Genomic DNA, 18742 nt, shown 5'->3' with positions numbered 1-18742 from the left:
CAGGCTCCGCGCTCTACTCCAGCCAAACTTCTGCAGACCATGTGCAGCCGAGGCGAGGAAACTTCTCTCCACCTATTGGGGCTGGAGGCTTGAGTCACAAGCCCCATGTTTACATGAAGTGTTAGGTAGGACAATCCTGGAGATGCTCGGGGAAGGGATGGAGAATTACTGCTTGGATCCTTCTGCAAGCTTCTGCTTGACATCTCTTGGCCTATAGCTTTGTCCCTCTGCTTCCCGTATTAGCATAAATTTTAACCTTGAAAGACTTGAAATGCATTGGACTTGAGAACCGGGGAGATAGTTGTGAAATTACTAATACTTTTTTTATCGCCAGTGGTAATTGAGAAGTCATACTGGAGTAGAAATGTTTGTTGGTGCTGTGTGTAGAGGTAGAAGTGCTTCCTTACAGACCAGATGAGTGTGATCTAAGACGTTTCTGTTAGGATTGAATTTGGTGCTTATTTCAGTAATTGGGTTTTAGCTTATGAAGCTTTGGTCCAGAAAAGTCGAAGTCTGCAAAGCGTGTTTGTTACTTACGAACAATTTACTCTCCTTTTAAGCTTTGGTCTCTGAGATATTGTTAGAGTGGATTCCAGAGTTGGCCACTCTGTTAAAATTTAGAGGTCCTGAAACATGGTAACAGGGCAAGCATGAGGTTTAATATTCATTGATGGTCATTCTTAACATGTTAAAGTTTACTTTTGCGTCGTTGCCATTTTGCTAGAATTTTATTTATATCTTTAGAAGTAAGATTTAGTCCTTTGAGGAATGCATTTAACGATTTCTTTGTTTTACATATCTAGGATTTTGAAGACTTAAAAAACAATATGGCTTGATTTGTAAGAAAATGGAGGCAGCAGTTCTTAGGCTACTCTGGTTTTAAAGCATGCTCTCCTGGATATAAGCTCCTTGATTTGATGTGGAACCCATTTTGGTTGACATAACCAGACCTAAGCACAGTGCCCTGGCACATAGTTCACAAAATACTTAAGGCAAGTTTATTATCTTAAGACAGTTAATTTAACATACAGAAGTGTCCCTGCTAAAAATCTGCGTGTGATTTGGTAATCCAGTCGTACCTGGGGCTACTGATTACTAATTCCTTCTTCTTTGAAGACAAAATAAGCAGCTGTGTAACTTTAGTGGTCCAGAAGTGAGTAATAGATTTAGTACATACCTGCCTTGAACTTTCTTGTTCTTTGATCAACTAGATAAATGACTTGTGAGTGGCTAAATGTCTGCCTTGCAAAACCGAATTCTGACCCTGCTATAAGCATTTCTGGTGCACTATCACTAAAACATCAAAGTTGGCCATTAGACTGGCATGCCAGTTTCCTTGGATTGGCTTTACAGTTGAGATCTGTTTCATCTCATTAGGAAACTAAAGTGATTTTGATTGGTAGAGAGACATCGTTAGAGATCTTTGGGTTCTTGATTCTTTTAGACTTTGAACTTTCAAGTTTATGGTCTGATGAGTGCTTACATGGAGAGTGAACTGATTTAAGAGAAACCAATGGAAAAACTGGGCAAAACTAATGCTGAAGTTTTAGATGAAGCCATTGGGCAGAAACTTGGCTATGTGTCTCAAATATTTGGCCTTGAGTCAGAGTAACTATGCTTATTCTTAAGATCAACAAATATTTTCCCAGTCATACTCTATATAGTTGTATAGAAATAAACCCTGGGGTTATTCCTGAAACTCTGAATCTCCTTCCTAGAGAAAGTGCTGTCAGGAGCATCCTAGTCTTGTCTTTTAGAGCTGCTGCTCTGGAATTTAGAACTGGGGTGGCTTTGCTGCTAGTTCTTGGAAGGCATAATGATGGATACTTGGATTTTGCCAAGTATGCCAGTTATTTTGATTTTTAGTCACCATCATCAAGTAGTAGCATTATAAGGAGTGCTATACAGACTATATCTGCTTTCTACAACTGGTTGAAGTAGAAACATTTCGATGGATACATATGCAAAGGTTGGGGAGAAAACTTAGTTCTTGCAGAGAATGGCTAGTAGTCTGTGTCCGGATTGGGCCAAGGGAAGCTGTCAGTCTGGTTATGGGAGAGCCACAAATGCCCTGAGTTAAGTAATAAGAAAAAGAAGTTAAGTCATCTGTTTAGTGTTTGTGTACTGATCTATTTTGCATTTGGAAAATAAATTCGGCAAATTGGGATTTCAAAAATAGTTTCACACATTTTACCTCAAAGAAAATCTCAGCGCAAGCAAATAATCGAGTGGACTCATCAGAAGTTAAGTTATGCATAAATATTCTGCAGAGTCTTGTGTTGCTGAAAGTTTTGATACATGTTATGCTGAGGTACAACCAGAGATACATGCACTTGCTTGTGTTCTGAAGAGGATACTTCCAGGGAGACTTGGGCAGTGGGCAGAAAGCAGGTTAACAGTACTGTACTTCTGGGGTTTTTTTGGGGGGGGGGGCAAAAATTTGTGTGCGCTCAGGTTGAAGATGGAATTTCCTTTAACACTGATGATGAAAGTAATAGTAAGAGGAAGTAATACATGTGGGTACATCCCAAAGCTTTTTCACTACGTAATTTTTTGAAGAATGTCCTATGGGTAATTTCTTAAATTGGGAGAACGACATGCTTTTTTACATGCTAGATTTCTAAGTCTAGGGTAGATGCCACACCTGTGTTTGCAAGCTTAACGTATAAGTCAGAAAAGATGTATTTTGTGTGTCTTGTATTTTGTTTTGTTAAAAAGTTTATAGGAAATGCTTATTTTATAGTTGATTGTTATTGAGACTGTATTCCTTCAAGGATTCCCTATACTTTAGCAATTTTTTTTTTTGTTTTAAACCTATTAGCGTAGGCATGTGGGTTTCAAACTTTTTCTGTTGTGATTTTTAAAAATATATTTTATTACATGCTACCTGGTACACACATATATGTAAAGTTGAAACAAAATTTTCAGGAAATAGTACTTGTTATTATGGGTATATACCCTGCTATCTTTTGTTTCATTTTTTAGAAGAAATTAGCTGATTGTGGTACCTTAAGTTGATTTCATAAATCACAAATGGATCAAGGTCCACAGTTTGAAAAAACTGGTATTTCAGTTTTTAGTATTAGTTGCTGTTACAAATTACCCCAACACTTAAGTGGTTTAAAACAGTGAACATTTGTTTATCTCTGAATTTCTGTGGGTCAGGAATCTGGAAGTAGCTTAGTTAGGTAGTTCTGGGTCAGCGTCTTTCAGGAGGTGTTTTTTATGTCAAGATGTTGACTGAGTTAGAGGATCTGCTTCCAGGGCGGCTCACACTCCAGCGGGTTAGTACTCGGTAGTTCTCGGTTCTTCTCCCCGGGGCTGCTTGAGTGTCCTCACAACATGGTGGTGGTCGGCTTCCCCCAGAGCGAGCGATCCAAGCAAGAGCGAGGAGGAAACACCACCATCCGGCCACACGCTGTTAGTTAAAAGCAAGTTACTCAGTCCAGCCTGCAGCCAAGGGGAGAGGAATTAAGCTCCATGTCTTGAAGGGAAGAGTCTCAAAGAATTTATGACATTTTAATAACTACCACAGTTCTATATTTTTCCTGTTTATGGATGAATTAGGATTGAACCAGAATTCTTGCTGAAGTCAATCTGTAAGTAATTAGCTTAGTTAATTAAGTCAGTTTTTTCTGAGGGCGTTTAGTCTCACTCCTTCCTCTAAAATTTGAGAAGACAGGCTCAAAGAAGTTAGGTAATTAACTAGCCAAGCCCATTCAGTCTAGGAAAAGGAAACAGATTTTCTCTGACTTTTTGTCATGAGAAAATAATAATCTGTGTGCTGATAGAGATGAGAAAATTGGCTGATTTTTTAAAAAAAATCTTTTCTGAAGAAGTTATAGTGTGGGACTTTTGTTTTCTAGTCTTCTTGTATTCTTTTACATGATCGTAGTTATACTGTCAGTTTATTTGGCCTCTGGATAATGCTTGATGTCTTTATGAATTTGCAGACTCCTCATACCAGCACCCCCGTCCCAACTGATTTTTAGAGGAAACGGAAAATGTACTTATTAAATGAATTTTAACTACTTTACGGTTAGCTCCATGTGCTGCCTATATTACTGACCCTGAGTTTGTACTGTGTAACTCTTCCAATTAGCATATTTCCAGGACCTAAAAGAAGATGTTACAACTAAAAGATAATCAGGGTGTGCGTGTAAAGAAAACTATACCATGTTTTTCTGCTGTGAATTTTTCATGGAAACTTTGGATCTAGAAGGCTTTGTTCTAAGACTAGTTTTGGCTTACTGCTACAAGGAGTGCGAGGAGTCCCTGACATTGGTAGTGTGAGTGAAGCCAGGGTAAATCACCAAGGCTTACCTTGATTTTTTTTTTTTTTAATTCATTAGGCTTTTCTGAGTAATAGGTGGGGATACAGTAAATCGTCTTACACTTCTGTTACAGAATTGGATAATGGCTGCTTTTTTCTTAGACTGCTTTCTAGTTTATCTTACCACCAGGACACCTGACAGTTCTATTCTGCCCTTACAGCACTGATTGTACTTACTTATGTAATTATTTTTCTTGGTGTTTATTTATATATGTTGTATCTCCCATCCCCCTGTAAGATCCTTACAGGGACTTACTTTCATATATACTGCTGGTACTCAAGTACTTGAAGAACTGAATTGAATTTGTAGTTGAAGGACCGAAGATGATAATTTCTCCCACCACAACTGAATGAAAAAATGTTTATTGTTGTAGAAAGCCTCTGGATATAGGAGGTAGGTGCAGCTGGTGTATGTGTTAATCACTATCTCTGTTCTTTAGATGCCCACAGTCCAGTGGGGGAGAACACAATCATATACATAATACACAGTTTGTTCTACACTACACATGTGCAAAATGGTGTGCTGGTACAATGAAGTTGGTGTTAGAACTGAATCTTGAAGGGTAAGTGGATAAGATAAGATGTGGTTTTGTGACATGTTTGGGGTTGTGCATTTCTCAGCTTTACTTCATTATACATCTACCTTGAATTGTTTTGTTGTTGGCAAGTTGCCATCATAGTTTGATAACGTTGCTTCCTTCTGTGGCATGCATGCTCTTGGTATATTATTTCTCTAGAACTATGCTGGTGCAGTTCAGTAGCTCCTAGCCACATGTGGCTATGTAAGTTAATGTCACACTAGCCACACGTGCTTCAGTAGCCACATGGGGCCAAAGGCTACCATATTAGACGACACAGATATTGAACGTTTCTCTTGTCACAGAAAGTTCTGTTGGACAGTGCTGCTCCAGAGTCAGTCTGCACGTTTTCACGTGATCTGTAGAGCGTTAAGTTAGGAGTAGAGTGAGAACACTGAACAGCCTCCTGACATTAGGAGAGACAGAGAGCTTGGTGTTTATGAGTAGAGGGCAGGGAGTATATATTTACAGTGGTTAAGAATATAGGCTTTGGAGTCAGATCTGGGTTGGAATCATACTCTGTCCCGTAAGCTGTTTGGCTTTGGGCATGTTATTTAACCTCTGAGCCTTAGTTTTTTTGTTTTGTTCAAATAGGGATAATATTTATCTCACAGGGTTGTGTGAGTATAAAAAAAGTGTATGTAAGGCGCTTAGCACAGTGCCTCAGTAAATGACAGGATCATTAATATATTTTTAAAATAGTCACTTATTTAAAGAAATTTTTAGAGTTATCTTAAAGTAAAATTAACTTTTTTGGTGTACAGTTCTGTGAACTTGAATAGAGGTGCACATTTATGTAACCACAGTCAGGATACAGGACAGTTCTGTCACTTCAGAAAACTCCCTCGTGCTGTCCTTCGGCATACTAACCTCCTCCCACTCCTCCTCCCTGGCAGCCAGTGATTTCTCCTCCGTCACTCTTTCGGTCTTTTCTAGCATGTTATATAAATGGAATCATATAATATGTAGTCTTTTGAGACTGGCTGCTTTCAGTCAGCTAAGTTGAGTGAAAGAGTCATAAAAAGTTGTAACATGTATTAATAGCACAACGGATTTTTGAAGATGCTAGTTGTGAAATATTAAACAAAAAAAGTGAGTTTGAAATTTTGCTTATAGAATTGTGACGAGTTTTTAATGTTTGAAAGTGAAATGAATGATGAAATATATAGGGGAAAACTACTTCCCCCAATTGATGACATTAGAATTGTGACGAGTTTTTAATGTTTGAAAGTGAAATGAATGATGAAATATATAGGGGAAAACTACTTCCCCCAATTGATGACAACCGTGTGTGTATCAGCTTGTTTTTCTTTGTGAAGATAGTTGGTCATTGGTAGGGGAGGTTCCTGTTTTTAGTTTTATTAAAGATCTGTAGAGTTGCCAGCACAGTCCTGATTTGAAAAAGGTGGTTGTTGAAACATCATTAATTTCTAAAAATGTGGTCTGAAGATAACAGCTGGCTGCTTTGCCTAGACCTTCCCCAGCTTAACACTGAAAGCCTGGCTGCTCCAGAAAATCCCCCAGTGCCGGGAACACAGGATCTAAAGGGGCCACTTGAAGGAAATTTGCGGATTCCAGTTCATCAGATTGCATTAGTGAACCATCAGAGAGGTATTTGGTACTAGTTTGCTGTCCTCTGTAAATCTTCATCTGAGTGAGCTTAAGAAGCACTCTGGTCCATTTTCATTTGTTTCTTTCCCTTTTTTTTGGCTGCACTGCTGCGACGAATCTTAGTTCCCCAGCCAGGGATCAAACCCATGCCCCCCTGCAGTGGGAGCAAGGAGTCTGAACCACTGGACGACCAGGGAAGTCCCAGGTCCATATTTTTATGTTAGCAATATATATATATATATATATATATATACTTTTTTAAAATTTATTTTTGGCTGCATTGGGTCTTCGTTGCTGCGTGTGGGCTTCTTCTCTGGTTGTGGCGAGTGGGGGCTTCTCATTGCGGTGGCTTCTCGTTGCGGAGCACGGGCTCTAGGTGCGTGGGCTTCAGTAGTTGTGGCACGCAGGCTCAGTAGTTGTGGCTCGCAGGCTCTAGAGCACAGGCTCAGTAGTTGTGGCGCATGGGCTTAGTTGCTCCGCGGCATATGGGATCTTTCCGGACCAGGGATCGAACCCGTGTCCCCTGCATTGGCAGGCGGATTCTTAATCGCTGCGCCACCAGGGAAGCCCTCAGACATGTTTCTTAACTAAGGATTCAAAGGGGATCCTGGGGATTTGATTCAGCCTTCATTTACTCCCAGAATCATATATGGGTTTTTACGCAGATGGATTGTACTAACAGTTAACTCATAACTTCACATATGTTAATTCCATTAATCCTCACAACAACCCTGTGAGGTAGTGCTACTATAAAACCCATTTTACAGATGAGGAAACAGGCCCAGAGAGGTTCTGTGACTTGCCCAGCATAATACCAGTACTAAGTGGTGTGGAGTAAGGATTCAAATCCAGGTTGGTCTTAACCACTGTACTCTTGTGACAGAAATTTGGTACCACTTTGAGGAGTGCTTCTGTAGCCACTGGTGAATATACTTCACTTTTTAGGCTCTCCTCAATATTCTGGTATAATCTTTTAGACATTTTGTTCTGAGAGAAGCTGTGATCTTGAAAAACTTTTATGTTGGTATTATACCTAAAATAATTTTAAAAACTCTCTTCTATAACTTAAGTTGAAGCTTTTATCCTAAACTTAAATACTTGAAAAATATGTAATTTCTGACATAAGTATTGATATTTTAAAATATTATAAATTATAATATATAAACAATAAAATAAATTATAAATAATAATTTATATCTTTAATATATCTTAGTGGAATGTAATACAATAATGAGTTGATGTCCACCGTGATCCATTTAAACATAAGTAAGCGATTTAAGTGTTACCTTCCTTTTTCTTCTTGAAAACTGTATTTGTTACATTTCCCCCACAAAATGTTATCCTAATAAATTTTTATGCTTGAAGGTCTTACTGTCTTTTTGTTCTTTGTTACATATTTGTGTATAAGTTGAAATGTTAAATTTTAATTTGCCATGACCGTAAAGCACTAAATGTTCGTGTTCTTTTTGTTGTACTAAAGTTTTATAATTACACAGTTGACCCAAACAGCAAATTGTACACACTGATACTTGGAGTAAAATTTTACTGGAAATGGCCCCTCTTATTAAAGAAGGCTCTGTTGACCAATATTTCAAATTGTCCTTTGGCTTTCTAAAGATTTTAAAATGCAGGTTAAATATATTTAAAGGTTTTAAAATGTAGTGGACCAAACTAAAATTGAAGATGGGTGAGATGCCTTCTGTACATTGTGAGATGGGAAAATGGGAAAGGAGAACAGGCTTGATACACGCTGCTTACAGGTGACAATGCAGGCACAGCGATTTTATGAAAGTGCTGATGTGGCACTTGAGGATCTAGAAAGCTTTTTTTTTAAGGTAGAAATGAGTTTTCTTTTTTAAAAAATTTATTTCTTGGCTGCGTTGGGTGTTTGTTGCTGTGCGTGGGCTTTCTCTAGTTGCGGCGAACAGGGGCTACTCTTCATTGCAGTGCGCGGGCTTCTCATTGCGGTGGCTTCTCTTGTCGCGGAGCACAGGCTCTAGGTGCGTGGGCTTCAGTAGTTGCAGCACACGGGCTCAGTAGTTGTGGCTCATGGGCTCTAAAGTGCAGGTTGAGTAGTTGTGGTGCTCGAGCTTAGTTGCTCCACGGCATGTGGGATTTTCCCGGACCAGGGCTCGAACCCGTGTCCCCTGCATTGGCAAGCGGATTCTTAATCATTGCGCCACCAGGGAAGTCCCTAGAAAGCAATTCTTAAACTATCTATGCCCACATGTTGCATAGTCCTTGGTATAGGTACCTGAGATAGAAGACCGGTACTCAAGAAGAACTCTGGCGGTGCACTGAAAGACACCAGGATGGGCACCTTCACATTATTCCAGCAAATATATACATGAATGTCATCAGTGAGGGTACAGATAAATGTGTATTCTCTTGGGAGTATACCATATAGCAGTTAAACAAGCTATGAAGTGACTGACAGTGTCCCAATTTAGAACAGTAATACTCTGGATATGTATGTAACTTATGAAAAATTCATTGTGATGGGGAGAGGGTAGTGGGGGGGGGAATATGTGTAAAAATAAGGCCAATGAAGATAAAAAGGACTTTGTTTTTAAAAAGTTAATTATCAATTGAAGATGGTAAGCACATAAATGTTAAATTCTTTGTACTTGGTATTTTTAAATTTTCCCTAAGTATGTGAGAAACTTGAAAAAAAATTCCTCTGTGGGAGGAATATTTTGACCAACTTGGTAGTGAAAGGATGGAAAGTATTGATTAATGAAAGTGCCAGTGAGCAGTCAGACTCAAATTATGCCACCTAAAAATAGGTATACAAAGTTCGTTTTTGCCATTAAAGCCTACTTATTTTATAAATTTCAACACTTTGGAGTTCCTGTATGGTTTTCTTAGGGCCAAGCTTGGGATTCCCTGGGGAAAGGTTAGGAGCAATGCCCAAATTCCCCAGATGCCCAGATTATCCAAAGTTCTTTAAAATATAAAATGAACATTATCCTTTCAAACTGTCAGTGTTATAGACCCAAATGCCAGATTCTTCATAGTTTTTATTCAAGCAGCAATACATTTAGAAACTGAAAAAGATCACTGTGACAATTTCTTGATTAAAAAAATTAAATACCTGTTAATCTCAACAGGTGAGCATTTATTTTTGATTGTAGAACTTCAATATATCTTGCAATGACACTTTTCCTTTGGTCGTCACTTAATCAGAAAAATACTCGTCCCAGCTCAAACATTACCTTACAAATAAAAAGTGAGAAGTATTAATAATTTCATGGCAAATCACTGGTATAAACTAAAATGACTTTTCTAAGGTCGTGATTAATGAAAAATGCTCCCGAAGTAAGAATAACTTTTCTGTTATTACAGGGCATTACAGGGCAAGCTGCAGATCTGAGGCACAGGTGCTTGGTGTTGGGCTGAACATTATACATTTACAGCTAGAACTTTCTCTAAATGCCATCTTTAAAAATGTGGAGGGAGGGACTTCCCAGGTAGCGCAGTGGTTGTAAGAATCCACCTGCCAATGCAGGGGACATGGGTTCGAGCCCTGGTCCGGGAAGATCCCACATGCTGCAGAGCAAATAAGCCCGTGCACCACAACTACTGAGCCTGCGCTCTAGAGCCCACAAGCCACAACTACTGAGCCCACGCGCCACAACTACTGAAGCCCTCGCGGTTAGAGCCAGTGCTCCGCAACAAGAGAAGCCACCGCAATGAAAAGCTTGCACACCACAACGAAGAGGAGCCCCTGCTTGTCGCAACTAGAGAAAGCCTGTGTGCGACTAAGACCCAATGCAGCCAAAAATAAATTTATTTAATAAATACATAAATAAAATAAATAAAAAAAGAGTAAATAATTTTAAAAAAACGTGGAGGGAATTCCCTGGTGGTCAAGCGGTTAGGATTTGGCACTTTCACTGCCATGGCCTGGGTTCAATCCCTGGTCAGGGAACTGGGATCCCGCAAGCTGCGCAGCGTGGCCAAATAAAATAAATAAAAATGTGGAACTTTTCCAAGAATCATACTTAATGCATTTTCAAAATATTACCACAGTCGCTTGAAACCTGCCTCACTTCCAAACAGACTTAACATTTAGAACAAAGTCATGCTCTTTCCTGCTATTACTTTCCGTCAAGCTACTTTCATAAAAGTCACCTACCTCTATGGTGATGAGGATGACGATCATCCATTCCAGGCGGAGCGTCCTCTTCTCGGTCAGGTGATTCCGCATCAGATCTGTCAGCGCCATGCAGTGCTGAAGCTTTTCATTCATGACCTGCATTAGAAACATCTCAGAGTAGCCTGTATACTTAAACATTCACTTAAGAGTCGCATGCTTCAGAATTCTAAGTTTGAAATAGGTGTGCAGTGAAAAATCACCCCTTCAATTCTTGCTCCTCAGCCCTCCCCTAAGGCAACCTGCCAGCGCTACTTGTCTCCTTCCGGTGAATCCACCTGGAGGCATTCTGTAATGCACAGATCTGACTGCAAGAAATACTTTGCGTACTGAAGCTCTTAGATTTTGATGGAAGATCTAAAAATAAAGTTTTTGATTCCTAGTTTTTTGTTGCTGCCCTTGGATTTTCAGCAGTTAATAAAGGCAAACCTGAAATATGATTCTTCTAGCATGGCCTTAAGATGACAATGATTACCTTCTACTAGAGCTGTTCCAAGCCCCCCAAACACAAAACTTGACCTGCTGCACACTCGCCACTAGATGGCACTGCTTTTAATGCTTAACTGGTTCCGCGTTCTGATGCCCCACAAGCTGGTTGAGGGGGTTCATAGAAAACAGAATCTTTGACGTTAAGACTTGAATGTGACCACTGGCAAGTTATACTTCCTTAATCTCTCTGTATCTCTCTTTTGGAAATTACAGTCTGAAAACATTTTTAAAAACAGTTTTTGGATTCCCCTTGATAACTTCTGGGGTACGTATGCTGAGTGCAGGTATGGTCTGTGGAAATCCGAGACAAATCACAGATGCACGTTTGGGGACTGACTGAAATGTGCTAGTGCACCATATTTACTATCATTTTGCACAGAGCATTACTGAGAGCGAACACGTGGAACCACACTCATAATACGTATTTGCCCACGTTTCCAGACTTCACGTAACCCCGTAGTCACCAATTTGTATAAATGTTTAGAACAGTGCCTCTTTGCTCCCTTTCTTCGACTTCCCATTTCTATTGGCTGCTTGATCTTGGTCTATAAACATGCTCAGCCTTAAGCTTGCTTCTCTCTTCAAAATGCTGACCCAACCCTCTTTTACATTTTCTTTCAACTTTGACTAAAGAACAGACATTTTCTTTCTCCACTTCCTCACCACCAACTTATTCCTTAGCCCTTAGAGGTTGCAGATATTACCTCTACTCCCCCGAAACTTCCAGATGTCTCCTAAACAGTAACACCCTTTCTTGGTTAGATTCTGAAACCTCAGTTAACTCAAGCATTTGACAACACCTTGAAATGCACACTTCCTTTGGCTTTTTCTCCCCTAGGGACTAAGTTCTGCCTCCGACCATCACTCTTTTCCTGAGTCTTCTCGGGCCTCCCCTGGCCTGCGGATGACACTTTCCAGAGTCCTGATCTTGTCCCTCCCGTCCTCTAGCTCTGCACTCTCTCTGCACGATCCTGCCCATCTGGTTTGTGTAGGCGCTTCCTGAACTTCAGTCATTTCCATCCCACCATCACTGCTTCTGTGATATACATGTGCCAACTGGATTTAAAGTAAAAAAGACTTAGAAATGGGGACTTCCCTGGTGGCACAGTGGTTAAGACTCTGTGCTCCCAATGCAGGGGGCCCAGGTTTGATCCCTGGTCAGGGAACTAGATTCCCACATGCATGCTGCAATGAAGAGTTTGCGTGCCACAACCAAGGAGCCGACAAGCCACAACTAAGGAGCCTGTGAGCTGCAACTAAGATCTGGCGCAACCAAAAAAAAAAACAAAAAAACCCACAAAAAACACCTTAGAAATGTTTATTTTAAAAGGAAACTACATTGCCAAAATGGAAAACCAGTATGATGTGAAATGGTGTTGGATACACAAAGCTGAGCCTGGTGCCTGGGAAAGTGGTAGATTATACATTAGAGGGCCAGTCAAGAGCCACTAAAGCCAAGCTAAGCATTTCTCCTCAACTCTGAACAGAAGTGTTACTTGCTTCAATGCTTACATGTTATTTCAGGGTCCATGTGTTACCTAAGTTCATCTCTTGTACAAGTGTATGTATTCCACATTTTGAGAAAGACTGATTTAAACTGTTTTTTGATAAGTCCCAAGTATTAACTGCTTAATCCTGATTTCTCCTCTGCCCGAATTTCTAACTGCCTATAAAACATCTTTTTACTGTTTTCCTGCCAGCACCTTAAATTTAGCATTTCTCAAACTACAGCTGACATCCTGTTCAAGTCTATCCCTCTTCTTGGGTCCCTAGCTCACAGCAGGTCACACTGTCTTCTCGGGCACCCAGCGTAGAAACCTTTGATCTCTATCCTGCACTCCTGGATCCCTGGCACTTCAGTTGTCCTTGCTGTATGGAGTCGAGTCTGTCCTCTCCTAAGCATTTCTTACTACACCTAGTAGGCTTTCATCAACTATTTGTCACCTCTTCAAACTGGTCTGTTTGGCTGTTTTGGTGGTGGTGATGGGCTGGGGGGTTTCCGGGTTTTGTTTGCACGGGCCACCAGAGTTCTCATCCTAAACAGGATGGATCCTTTCACTCCCCTGCTCAGAAGCTTCCAACATCTTGCTAAACATCTCGCTATTGCCTTCTCGATAACATGAAACGACCCCAGATGGTTTAGTCCAATCACTCTTTGGTGGGTGGCGCCCTCTTCAAGCCTGAAGGCGAGGTCTCTGTGACCCTTCCTGACCTCCTGCTCCTCGCTCAGCACTCCCACAGCACCTCGTTGTTTCCCTCGTTTAGAACTTACCTCATTCTACCTCATAGCCACCTGCTACCTGCCCGGCACCCTCCCCTCCTGCCCCCTTGTTTTGGAGAGTTACTCTTCCCTGTTTCCAACCACGTGATGCTGCCAATCTTAGTATCACTACCCGCCTGACATCAACCCCTCTCCCCTCCCCCGAAAAGCCCAAGGGGGAGACGGGGTCAGTACAAGACCCAGGCTTGGCCAACTGTGAGGCCCAGTTGCCTCATCACATGGCTAGTCAAAGCACGGACACATGGCCCAGTCCTTTGAAGCTGCCAGGCAGAGTAAAATGTCGCTCGGATATTCCCCCTTCCCACACCCCTTTCTCCCCATCACAGAGAGAATGCCACCAAGAAGGAAAGGATGGGGCTTCCCTGGTGGCGCAGTGGTTGAGAATCTGCCTGCCAATGCAGGGGACACGGGTTCAAGCCCTGGTCTGGGAAGATCCCACATGCCGTGGAGCAAGTAGGCCCGTGAGCCACAACTACTGAGCCTGCGCGTCTGGAGCCTGTGCTCCACAACAAGAGAGGCTGCGATAGTGAGAGGCCCGCGCACCGCGATGAAGAGTTGCCCCCACTTGCTGCAACTAGAGAAAGCCCTCGCACAGAAACGAAGACCCAACACAGCCAAAAAAATAAATAAATAAATAAATTAAAAAAAAAAAAAAAAAAAAAAGGCAAAATGTTATTAAAAAAAAAAAAAAAAGGGAAAGGATGAGGCCAAATTGGTACGGAGGATGCTGAGACAAGAAACAGTCCTGATGACCCGTCTGGGTCTGTGCAACAGACACTCCCTGTTTCACACCTGCTCCCTGTTTCTCAGCCCCGTGAGCCAGTACACGGGGATAAGTAAGGTCATTCCAATTGTCTTTCTGTCGTGTGCAAGCAAGGGAGCCCCAACTAACACATGCTTCCTATGTCCTTTGGTTACAGAATCAGATGTGTTTCACGCACACAGATGATGGAGCAGGAGAAAACGGGGACAGGGTCACAGAGGTGGTAAATGTGAAGTAGGCTCTAAATAGGCAGGTGCCAGGAAGAAAAGGTGGGGCGCCAGGGGGACAGTATTTCTAGTAGAGGAAACAGCATGGAGGCAAGTACAGCTAGATAGTGAAAAACTTGGAAGTGCTTGGAGATAAGGTTAAAAAGGTAAGTTAGTACTGAATTGTGAGAGGTACTATAGACCATAGGTGGTAGGCAGAGTAATGGTCCCCCAGATATTCACATTCTAATCTTTGGGACCTACGAATATTACACAGCAAAGGACACTTAAGATTGTACAGGAATTAAGGTTGTTAAGTCAGCCGATCTTTAGATAAGGAGACAATCCTAGATTATCTGGGTGGGCCCAGTGCAATCACAAGGGTCCTTAAAAGTGGGAATGGCAGGCAGAAGAGCTCAGCGATGCGAGATGGAAGAGGGGGCTCCAAGCCAAGGGCAGTGGGTGGCCCCTCGGAGCTGGAACAGCCAAGGAAACGGCTCCCACCCAGAGCCTCCGGAGCGGTACACAGCCCTGCCAGCGCCTTGATTTTGGCTCAATGACTCCCAGGTCAGACTTCGGACCTACAGAACTGTAAAATAATATATCTGTGTTAAGTCAGTCTGTGGTAATTTGTTGCAGCAGCAGTAGAAATGAATACATAGCACGATAACGTTGGAACTTTCTTCTGCAGGTAAGGGAGTCCTTTGTCCACTCTTAAAATATTTGTTCAATATTCACTATACTGTGCTGGGCAGAGGAGATGAAATGGTGAATAAGACAGATATGTCTCTGCCTTCTGGCTACAGGGCCCAGCCTAGAGGCTGGGAGACAAAGAAGAAGGTATTAGGGTGAACGGGGGTGGGAGATGCACATCAGCAGTCAGGGCGCGGAAGGCGGGCCAGTGTGGAATCCCTCCCTGTCTCACCAGCCCAGGGCCTGTCGTAGAGACTTTCAATAAATATCTGGCAATGAATGCATGACACTTAGGAGAAAACGAAAGGATGCTCTGACTGCACGTGGAAGATGAAGGAGAAAGAGGAAACCACGGTGAGTTTGAAGTTGCTGCTTGACTGACCAGGTGGTCGTGCTATTAGCTGAGACAGAAATCGAGAAGGGTCAACTGCATTTTCTGGGAGAATACAGTGAGTTTCATTTTGAACTCTTAATCACTGATTAATTCTACAAATATTTAGGGAGCACATATTCTACGTGAGGCCTTTGCCAAGAAGTGGGAAGGGAGGAGGAAGAAGACGATCTTGCCCTCTGATTTCACGAAGCCTGCGTTCCAGAGGGGAGTGTACTCAAGCAGCTTCTATCACGTTCGCTGCTGTGTTTTAAGGAAGGAGAGGGGGAATCTCACGAGTGCAGCTCCAATTTCATATAAATCCCCTTTTCCCCTCTGAATACCTGCTACTTCTACTTTTAGCCACCTTGCCCCAGTTCCTACACAGACTGCAATAAGGATGTGGAAGAAATATGTAATTTATAAAAACAATTTAAATGAAACAAATTTTAGCTCGTAAAGAAAATTTAAAGTGGATTTCCAGGGACTGCTGGTGATATGGATGGAATGTTTGTGTTCCCCCAAAACTCATGTTGAAGTCCTAACGCCCAATGTGATGGTATCTGGAGATGAGGCCTTTGGGGGTGATTAGGTTTAGAGGAGGTCTAAATTAACATCCTTATAAGGAGAGGCAGAGACACCACAGTGGGCGCGCTCTCCCTGCCTTGTGAGGCTACGCCGAGAAGGTGAGAAGAGGCTTCTCTCAAGGCACTGAATCCGCAGTGCCACCACAGCAGTACGACGCGGTGCGTGACCTGCCGCCCCCAGGAGTGCGCACAAAGCACTCCAGAAGCACACGGGCAGGTGGCGCCCAATTTAAACAGACCTTTATTTTTATTCTTCAGGACACTACCTGAATTATTTTCCACTTGTTTTACAGCACTGATTAAGTGCGATGTACGTATTAGTCCAGGTACTCAGTTAAGGATTCACAAGTCAGCAGCATTATAGTTACACAGAACTCACCTAAGATTTTTTTGAAAAATACCACGGAACTGACCTGTTCCGGGGCTCTTCCAGTTTGGGGACTGAGGGGACCTGGTCCACCTGCTCCCTGGGCTGCGATCAATTTCCCCACACTGGGCACTGAGGGAGCCTCTCCGCTCAGAGAAGCACTGTCCCCAGCGAACCCCAAGTGCCCTCCTGGCACATCCCCTCCCTCTGCCTGAGCAAAGTGAAGACGCAGAGGCACTTTCTCCAGGTTCCCCCTTCCTACTTGGCACCGTGACGCTTGTCCAGCTAGCTGATTACTTCACTGCGTGTCAGTGTTCACGATCGATCCAGTTTTGACATTCCTCATCTTCAGCTGTGGCTTTCACGCTGAATGCAGGGTTCATGTTGAGTAAGTTCCTATCTTTACACTTCTCCCCTCTGGACCACACACTCAGGATGTTTCCTGCTCAAACCACCTTCATCGTTGGTGACTTCAGTGATTCTGTTCTCTTTTCCTGTACTCTTGTCCACGAAGGACGTGTGAAGGACACCATGGGCATCAAAGGATGCCGTGATTTGAGGAAGGACACAGGATGAGGGGTGGGGGCAGCGGGGGAGGATGCTTGAGCGCACACTTCCCAGGCAGGCGGTTTACCTTGGCTGTTGCTCAGCCACTGTTACTGACTTAACTCAGCACAACAGGCTGGTCATCAGGAGAGGTCTGCATCTGCTTGGTGGCAATAATCTTTATACTTCATCCCAACGATCGTGGTTCCACCGAACGTCTTCATTCCAAGAGAAAAAGGGGAGACATCCAAAAGCCATAACTCTTGAGCACTTTCAAATTCGTCCCTAGTAAATACGGCTGCTCATCAAGGTTGATGCTTTTATTTAATGTCATTAAAGAATTCTCACAAAAGGTTTATTTTCAAGTTTTCCTTGAGGCATAATTTACATAAATATGCACTTGTTTCCATTCTAAGTATACAATTTGAAGACTTTTCACAGATAGACACCCATGTAAGTAACACCACAGCATTTCCATCACCCCAAGATCCCTTGTGCCCCTTTGGAATCTACTGCCCTACCCACCACCCCACCTCCAAGCCCTAGGGAACCACTGATCTATTTTCTGTAACTATAGATTAGATTAGCCTTTCTAGAATTTCCTATAACAGCATGTATTCTTTTGTGTCTAGATTTTTTTCACTCAGCATAATGATCCTGATATTCATTCATGTTGTTGCATGGATGGGTAGTTCACTGCTTTTATTGCTGAGTGGTACTCCACTGTATGGCTATCCCACAATTTCTTTATCCATTCACCTACTGATGAGCATTTGATTGTTTCCAGTTTTGGCTATTATGACTAAAGCTGCTAAGAACATTCAGGTACAAATCAGTGTGAGGACATATGTTTTCATTTCTCATGAGTAAATACTCAGGAGTGGAATTGTTGGATCGTATAGTAACACAACAATTAAATTTCTGAGGAACTGCAGGCTGTTTTTGCAGAGTGATTGTACCAATGTATATTCCCACAAGTAATGTATGAAACTTCCATCTGCTCTATATCCTTCCCAGCACTTGGTATTGTCAGTCCTTTTAATTTCAGTCATTCTAGTGAGTGTGTAGTAACAGCGCATTGCAGGTTTAATTTGCACTTCCCTGGTAAACAATAACGTTGAACATCTTCTCATGTTCATTTGGCCGTTCACATATTTTGTGAGACGTCAGTTTAAATCTTTTGCCCATTTAAAAAACTGGGTTGTCTTTTTGAGTAGAAAGAGTTCTTTTTTAATGCATAGATCTTTATTTAAAAAATTATTTATTTTATTTTTTGGCTGCATTGGGTCTTCGTTGCTGCACATGGGCTTTCTCTAGTTGTGGCAAGTGGGGGCTACTCTTCGTTGCGGTGCGCAGGCTTCTCATTGCAGTGGCTTCTCTTCTTGTGGAGCACGGGCTCTAGGCACGCGGGCTTCAGTAGTTGTGGCACGCGGGCCTAGAGAGCAGGCTCAGTAGTTGTGGCGCACAGGCTTAGCTGCTCCGCGGCGTGTAGGATCTTCCTGGACCAGGGCTCGAACCCGTGTCCCCTGCACTGACAGGCAAATTCTTAACCACTGTGCCACCAGGGAAGCCCCTTGAGTAGAAAGAGTTCTTTGATTATTCTGGACAAGTCCTTTGTCAGGTTATATACTGAGAATATTTCCTCCCAGCCTGTGATTTGCCTTTTCATATTCCTAAGAGTGTCTTTCAAAGAGCAGTGGTCTTAGTTTTGATGAAGTTCAACTTATCAAATTCGTTCCCCAAGGTGCATGCTTTGTTTTTT

The 18742-nt window shown here is 42.2% G+C and overlaps 1 protein-coding gene and 1 long non-coding RNA gene across 8 annotated transcripts in view; one reads left to right on the top strand and one right to left on the bottom strand.

Moving 5' to 3' along the window:
• The first annotated feature begins 12 nt into the window (after positions 1-12).
• LOC309666943 lies at positions 13-6232 on the top strand. Its single transcript, XR_014267394.1, has 3 exons — positions 13-125; positions 804-6031; positions 6114-6232. It is a non-coding gene; the product is annotated as an uncharacterized lncRNA (long non-coding RNA).
• The window catches only part of RMND1 (required for meiotic nuclear division 1 homolog), a 45250-nt gene continuing 29624 nt past the window's right edge, over positions 3117-18742 (bottom strand). For 5 of the 7 annotated variants that reach the window (XM_082474817.1, XM_082474816.1, XM_082474815.1 and 2 more), the window contains 2 exons: positions 10661-10777; positions 9525-9737 (listed from right to left, as the gene is read on the bottom strand). In XM_082474817.1, coding sequence (XP_082330943.1) covers positions 9705-9737; positions 10661-10777 — 150 coding nt within the window. In that variant the 3' untranslated portion in view covers positions 9525-9704. Of the gene's footprint in view, positions 3451-8582; positions 8670-9524; positions 9738-10660; positions 10778-18742 lie in introns of those variants that run through there. The other 2 variants (XR_014267294.1, XR_014267295.1) reach the window with 2 other exon arrangements.

Source organism: Balaenoptera physalus, assembly GCF_965194825.1.
Source record: "Balaenoptera physalus genome assembly, chromosome: 9".
Lineage (NCBI taxonomy): Eukaryota > Metazoa > Chordata > Mammalia > Artiodactyla > Balaenopteridae > Balaenoptera > Balaenoptera physalus.
This window is presented reverse-complemented; position numbering and strand designations above follow the sequence as displayed.